At 28.5% G+C, this 8384-nt stretch overlaps 1 protein-coding gene across 1 annotated transcript in view; it reads left to right on the forward strand.

Annotated features, from left to right (window-relative positions):
* Positions 1 to 3413, forward strand: part of LOC107440561 (acidic leucine-rich nuclear phosphoprotein 32 family member B) — a 23423-nt gene extending 20010 nt beyond the window's left edge. Inside the window, exons 7-8 of the mRNA XM_016053524.3 lie at positions 1461 to 1512; positions 2640 to 3413. Coding sequence (XP_015909010.1) covers positions 1461 to 1512; positions 2640 to 2695 — 108 coding nt within the window. The 3' untranslated portion in view covers positions 2696 to 3413. The remainder of the gene's footprint in view (positions 1 to 1460; positions 1513 to 2639) is intronic.
* Positions 3414 to 8384: the final 4971 nt, after the last annotated feature.

The following is an 8384-nucleotide window of genomic DNA, read 5'->3' on the forward strand; positions in this document are numbered from 1 at the left end:
ATAAATTTTAGTCCATAATACATATACTCTCTTCTCTCTATATAGGCAAAGCATTTAGGTATTATATTTGAAATTAATTATTGCCACAACAAGCATTGTTGCTTCTAGTAAAATAGAAGAGAATAATTTTTAAAATTGGTCTTAGATTAAGGTCCTTGAAAATTTTGTTGATCCTTGAAAAGTCCTGGAAAGTCCTTGAATTTCAATCTCATCATAGAGTGGGAACCCTGAAAGTATTGTTACAATATAGTTTTAATATTAAGTTAATTTGATTAAACATTTTTAATTTTTTTTAATCATAAATTAAAGTCCATACAGTGTATTTGAATTAAAATCAAAAAAATCTGATTCTTTTGATTTTTTTTCCAAAAAAATCATGAACCCTGGTGTATAGTGCACAACAGTCAATCTGACGAGAAGGGTAGTTGTTGTGTGGCGTTAAAGTGAAGAGTTTCGTTTCCATCACTCTAAAGCATGTTTTCAAAAGGTGATCAGCGGTCGCGGCTTAAAATTAAGGTTGTCCGTGGCAAAAATACAATAGAATGCTCTCAAGGATTATTGGAAGCCTGTGGAGCAAATCCTTTACCGTATATGACAGTAGCACGATGGGTTCAAGCATCTCGTCTTTTTTTGTCATGAAGCATTTTGAAAACATGCTTTAGACCTCACTTTAACTTCACATAACAACTACCCTTCTAAGCAGATCGACTGTTTTTTGCACTCTCCATACCGTCAACAGCGCCACCTCACTGCTCCCATATCCTATTTGAGCATGCCCGTCCTTCTCTGAGTTTCAAGGTTAAGTTGCCACTATTACAACCCTCGTAGTATGGTCTGCTTGAGCCGAAGTCACCCATCCGGTGGTGCCAATTAGTTAGTTGAGGGCAGTTTGTTTGTGCTTGAAAGTTAAAAGGTTAAATTTATCTCTCCTGTTTTTCTATGAAGAAATTTTGCTTGACTGTATAGTTTTTGTACAATATGCTCAACTAGCTTAACTGTTAAAGTGTAGGTATTTTTCCCCTTTTGTCTCTTTGTGTGAAGGGATTTTTTGCACCTTTCTTTCAATTCTATAAATATTTTCATAAACAAATAATTTTATATATATTATAATTGTTGAAAATATTTGTTTATATATTGTAATATTTTTAACAAGAAATAATCTATTACAATTGTAATGTTCTGGATTTTAAACAGACAGACATAATTTTATTAAGAAAATTGTTCTGAAATTAATATATTTGAAATTAGCATTGAATGTCACATAAACAATCTATTGAGTTTTCGATTTCGTAGTATTAATGTTACGCTAAGCTTTGTAGGTAGGGTGTTATATATTTATAGTCAAATGAGAATGGCCATTGATTTAAAGAAAGGGCTGATTTTGATTATGGGTGATACCTCCCCTCCTTCATTGTGACTTATCATTTAATATTATTTAAAATATTTTTATTTTATTTTAGGAGGATAGTGAAGGTAATGAATTTAATGCAGAAGATGAAGAAGAGGATATGAGTAAGTTAAATTTCTAATCAATGTGTCGAATTTTTTGCATGGTTGTAAAAAAATGGTTAGTTTTCATGGTTGTTCCTTATTATTTTTTTTTAAAAAAAATATCAATAATTTTGCAAGTCATTTATAAATTTTACATTCAAGTACCGTATGCAAAATATACTGGAATTTACAGTTAGTAAAAGTTGTACTCTCAATTTAGAAACAGATATCTGTGTTAAAAATTGAAATGGCTATTTCTTGAAATTTAAAATTACTAAATCTTTTAACACAGTGTCCCCCCCCCCAATTGAACCATAGCTTTTATTTTCATGAAGTTCACCTCAAACAATGTGCTTGAAAAGAATATGCAATTCATTCTCAATTCTCTCTCATTAGGAAGGCATCCTCTAATGATACTTTTATTTCTTAAATAGTAAATGTTTCTCAAGTTAAACATTGGGCTATCATATTTTAGAACAATTATTACAAATTGAGAAATTTGACAAATTGAATAAACAGACATAGTATTTAATCTTCTTGTAGATAAGTAAATTATTTATTAAAATTAATTTTGAAACATATATTATCTTTTGGAGCTGTTTTGTGAAATTCTGGGTGTACCCCCAGAATTCAATGTTTTCTGTACCATCCTTCTTGGTCTATAAAGTAGGAGCAGATCATGTGATTTTTTTCCTAGGACTTCCGCAAATTAATTATTTTAAGAAAAGCTGATAATCTGGTAAAATTTTCAGAGTTTACATTTTGAAACTTTCGCCACATCACGTTAACGAGACTTTTTCATACCTGTGATTCTTCCACTAATCAATCGAAATCCTCTCATTTAAATATATTGATTTGTGGATTTTGCCATTATTACCATTTGAAATTGTGCCGGAATCCGCTATTATCTTGAGCTATCGGGGATGAGATTTTTCTGCTTTTTAGCAGATTTCCGCTTTTTTTCACCTTTGTCTCTCGAATTTCAGCCAGTAATATTAAATTTTCCCTGATTGTAACAAATTTTCTGCAAGTAACCTTTGCGTATATTATACATATTTAGTTTTGATAATGTAGGTCCTTGATTTCAAACAAATTGAAAGTTATTTATTTGAATAAAAATATTTCTAAATGCTCTTATAATTTTTTAGATGCCGGTAAAGGTCAGAAACGGAAAAGAGATGGTGATGATGGAGATGAAGATTGAAAAAAAAAAAAGAACTTTCCAACATTGCTTCATCTGTTCATCCTAACATATAGAGTGATAAAATGTACAGCATACTTTATATCATTCATCTTTTATGTTTTACCATTTTCAAAATATGTATCTAAAGGGTAAAACATAAAAGCAAATGCCTGAGACCAAATGAAAGAAATGGGTTTCATTCATTGTTACTCATTTTGGAGTTGTGCCTCTTAGTCTAAACCCACAAGCCTTGTCAGGATCCTTTTTGCTATCAATTCAGAGACATTCTTAAAGTTGAACTATAATTTTATAAGCATATTTCTTTTTCTTTACTACTGCATTTGTAATATATCATATTGTTTTTGTGTGATCCATTTGAAATTATAAAATAGTATAATCATGTCTAACAAGTGCTATTTATTTACCTATCTCTCAAATTTAGTAATGTAACCCTTAAACTTTATTTATTCTGAGAGCAAACTATGCATTTTTATGCTATGTATGATTGTTCTTTTCATTTTAAATAAACATTATTTTTGAAAAAAAAATTTAATTGTAAAAATTAAAGAAGCATTATAGACGGTTCCTGGTTTGGTTTATGGTTTATTAAAGAACAGTTGTCATCGCTTTTAAATTCATTGCTTACTTATATCACTTGTCATTTCATCTCAGAATAACAGGCACTCTCAGAGAAGCTTGTATATCACTATTGTTAATAAAAGATTTTTTTATATAAGAACTGTTTGTTAATGACTACTATTGATTTGTTTCACATTATCATTCTTTGTTTAAATCATACTTATTTTTATTGTATAGTTAGCCGTACACATAAATGTATTCTGCATGATAAAAAATATATACAAATTAAGATTTGTTCAACTGCTTGGTTGAACAGTATCACCATCCTTAACTGATTTGTACTAAGTATGACTTTTCAAAGACTTTTAGGGCAAAAATAATTGCATTAAAACTTAGATATGTTGGGTTTGTAATTGTCCTGATGGCAATATTCTGTGTTTTTAACAGTTTATCTCGCTCATAATTTTAACTTTTGTTGTGAGTGCATTTCTACAAAATGTATAAAAGCAAGTAATAATTCGAATCATATCAAACTGGGACCTCTATTCCAAGAATTAATTATTCCTTGAATAAGTAATGTGAAGTAATCGGTTCAGTTTTGGAAAAGAGTTGCATTGTCCCCTTTCACAAATTAACCTAAGGGATTAATGTTAAGAAATTATAATGCAAATATTTGATCTCAAGCTGAATTTGCTATCTCTCTCATGTTCGTTTTATTAAATATTTTAACTATCCTAAGTTCTGTTTATATTTATCTGGTTGCACTGCTTTTGGTTAAATTGCTATCTGTCACAAATTATAGATCAAAGATAAAGTGAAATTCTCTAGTGAAATATTTCTAGAGAGGATAACCCAATAGAGATAAAAGAAGGTCTTACATGTATAAGACCTGTATTATGTGCTACCATGTGGATTTTCGATTATTTCGATTTTGTGTGTCTCTCAAATCATACTTAAAATGGTTATATAGCAAGTTGTATCTGATCTTCAACCTGTGATGTCTTGTGACTTTAAAATACTGTTTATCTCAGTGTAAAATTTGCCCCTTTTATTTCTTATTATGAGATAGCAAATTTCTGTATGTCGTGTGCGTAAGTCTACTGCTGAAAAAACCTAATTTGGAAATTCCTTAAGTTAAAAAAATAAAATTAGACTAATAAATTTTCTTGTGGGACTCTGCAAATAAGAATGAAATAGAATTCATTGCAGAGTGGGAAAACTTAAGACTACTCTGATGACTTTTTTTATTTTATTTTTTTACACTAAATCAAATGAAATGAATAGTACCAATTGTTTATTAATAAAAAGTACATTTCTGTCAATATCTCAATGGTATCTGATGCTGCTATATGATATAGGTAAGTGAGCTTTATGTGTTTTTTGTGCAGAATCTAACGCAATCAATAGACTAAATAGTTTTAAGTTAAAAAAACTTTTATGTGTGAAAAAAAGTTTAGTTTTGTGTTTGCACCTATTTCCCTCACATTGCTATTTAGAGCAATTAATTGATAGAATGAATGATTTTAAAGTTGTACTGTTTCTAAGAGTTAATTGTATAGGTCAGGGATGGCGAACCAATGGCACGCGACAATATTTTGGGCACTGCACTGATCATAATTGTTAACACTATGAATCGTTATTCCACAAATGTTATTACGCTATGAGGCATATGTAACAATTAAATTTAAATTCACAAAAAACAAACAAAATAATAAACAATTATTAATAAAAAAATTAATACTGAAAAACAATTAATACCCGTAAAAAACAAGCTAACAATAAATAACTAGCGAAAAAAATCAACAGTCCTGCTTAAACTAACATCTTACAACTTAATATAAGTTATTGGTCATCTAATCTGCAACAACAGAAGTCACACTGATATTACTTTAAGTTGAATCACGGGTATAACTGAGACATTGCAAAATGTATTTTTTTTTTCAATGTAAATAAAGAGTTTTGAGTTGATAGTATTTAGTATTATTATTTTCCCAATAATCACAAAATCAAAATTATTTGACCGCACGTCTATGACCTCATTAAGCAATTTTTTAGAGAAACTGGCACGTTGGCGTATAAAGGTTCGCCACCCCTGGTATAGGTCAACAAAATTTTCATTCACTTTTTTTAAACTAGTAGTACTAGACTTGATTTTTTTATTAAATATAAGAAATAAGAGTGAAAAAAAATCCCTCATATGTCTACAAAACAATGACATGCATAAGTAGGTAAGTAAAAAAATGTATTTTTTAAACAAACTTTTTTTTGAAAAATTTAACTATTTATTCCATTTATTTTGTTTTGTTCTTATTTGATTCAGCGTAAAAAAATCGTTAGGAAACAACAATACCTCACTTGCTTAAATAGCTATGTTAGATTTGCAAATATGTGCTGGTGCAAACTGAACTTTTTAAATGTGAAAACTTTTTAACGAGTCCTATCAACTTTAATTTTGTTTCATTTGATTCTGGTTTTAAAAAAATCATGAACTCGAAAACTTTAAAAATTGAAAATCTTTTTATTTTTAAATCTGCCCTCGGAGCGTGATAAGAATTCAAGTCTTAAACTGAAATTTTTTTTAAAAAAGGCTAAAATCATTTTAAATTTGATGTCCCATATTTTGTATTTGTGTTTATCCTTGTTTTTTACTTTAACTTTTTTCTTCCATATCACAGCAATCTGAGTTGATCTGTTACACTATGGTAAAATTGTAAAATCTTTATGTAGAGTTCCCAGAAAATAAGCATTTTTCAATAGCAGGGTGTTTCCTGGAGAAAATTTTTTTAATTTAAAGGTTACGTAAAAAAGAAAGTATTTAATTTAGGAAATTTATCTGAAGATTTAAATAAATCATGTAAACAAATGATACAGTTACAGGTCTTTATTTGAAAAAATTACAGTTTAATTTTGCAAAACTGCATTAAATGTAGTTATGTAAAAATTTATTTAAAATAATCTTCAATGAGTTTTGTTGCAAATCGTAGATAGCAAACAATTCACACACGCACACAGAATTAAACTTGCATATCAATGTAACTGGAAAATAATAGAATATTTCATTACAGTGGAATGTTCTTGTACATTTGCAATTCCTCATTATCACTGGGTGGTCCAGTCATCGGATCTTTTCTTTCATGTGGATCATTTTTAACCCCACAATACCATTAGGGCAATTCCAGCTTAGTGAAGCAGCTACTCCACTTTTTTCTGATCTCTACCACAAAAAAATTCTTTTTTCTGTTATAGTAGGAATCATCAAAATATAGGTTCTTTCCAAATGTTTGGAAATAATTATTCTTTAAACTTGCAATACCTATGATTCTCACTGTTTCCTATCTCCTTTTATTTTTCAACCCTTTTTTATCTTTGTGAACTTTTTAATTTTCCTCAGTTTCAACATGTATAAAAGTTTTTCGTCATGAGGCTAAGGCTATACTATGTCTATGTGATTTACGCTCTTTTCATCTGTCTAGCTTTGTTCATAAATCGAAATTTTTTTTCACTTTAATAACAAGCATTGAATGTTTTTATTTCAATATTTATTTCTTGTTTCTTTGCCTTACATTTAAAAAAAATTTTTATTACGTCCCTTATTAACAGTCGAGATTCCTTTTCAAAGAGATAGGGGCCAACAGAATTGTCTCTTAAATAGAGGATGGCTCTTATTTAGAAAACATCCCTTACAGGAGTACTACTATGCTAAAATTCATAAATTGCATTTGATAGGTTAACAAGTTTTAAAAACTTGTTATGTCCAATATTACAATGCATGTTGAATAAAGAAGTGCAAATATTTTTCTAAGTAACAAAAAAAAAAAAAAAAAAAAACTTTATTTGGTTTTAGTTAGCTGCTATGACGAAATTAATCTGTTAAACCAACAGGAATAACTTTTTGCTATCATTTTTATGCACTAGAAAATTGCCCATTTTAGGTTACTCATAAATTTTTGTTGTTGTCTTTTTTAGCTAATTAGATGCGCTGTAGCAGGGATTCACTGAATTCAAATGCTTCATAGGTTTTTCATAATTATATTTTTGTTGTCTTTACCTCAAATTTACAGAGTTAATTTTGTTATAATTTAAAAACATTGAAAAAATTATTTATGTTTCGGATTCTACAATTTTTTAAACTAAAAGGAAAAATGCTTATCCTAATAAATACTTTACATTTGGATTCAAACTGGTAGAAAATGTTTGAACAATTATAAATATAGTAAAAGCTTTTAAATGACAACGTTTATAGCCCATCACCAAATAAAATCCATCATATTCCATTAGTTTATTTAATTTCTTTTCTTAGGAAAACAACCTATTGGCACACATTAAACTATAATCTTCTTTGTTATGTTTGGACACTGAGGTAGGTTCTTGTTTATAGAAACGAAACTATAATAACTATTTCTGTACTTAATTCACATTGGTCTTTGCTTCACTCTTTGTTATAAATTAAGCTCTTGTTAATTTTTTCTTCATAAAAATGAATGTAATATTTAAGAAAGTTAAATTTAAAAAGAGTGATTATCCCTAGAGAAACGCTAACCGCAATTCTTATAGAGTTCTTGAACTGCAGACTAAAATTTAAAAAATAATTGAAATTAGACGAAATTTAACTGAAAAGACATATAAATTTGACTTTGTGAATTACGGAATTAATAAAATTTTATTTTTTAGGATCTGGTTTTCTTTTACCTTCCTATAAACTTACAGAAATTCGAGCTCTTTTATAATCTAGTCTAATGGGGAAAAAATTCCCTAAATGTTATTTCATTTTTTTAAATATTTTTTCCCCAATTTTTATTCTACAAATGAAAGGTTGAAAGCACTCGAGCTAGATCAAGTGGACTAATTTATAAGGGGCTTATCTACTCAAAACTTTAAAAGAAACAGCCAATCATATTCATTCATGTCGATATATTGAAGACTGTTGCCAACATACTACCAAAAACTTTAAGATGAGTGAAAAGTATGTGCTATATGATAAGCCAAAAAATTTTTGGTTGAAATTGATGTTTTAAGATTTTTAAAATTTTAAGAATTTTTCGTTACGTGCTATTTTATTTATTTATTTGCCAAAATTAAGTTTTATTATTTTCTTATGAGAAAATTTTGCTAGAAAGCAAATAATAACAAA

The sequence above is a fragment of the Parasteatoda tepidariorum genome, chromosome 3 (assembly GCF_043381705.1).
Source record: "Parasteatoda tepidariorum isolate YZ-2023 chromosome 3, CAS_Ptep_4.0, whole genome shotgun sequence".
In the NCBI taxonomy this organism is placed as follows: Eukaryota; Metazoa; Arthropoda; class Arachnida; order Araneae; family Theridiidae; genus Parasteatoda; species Parasteatoda tepidariorum.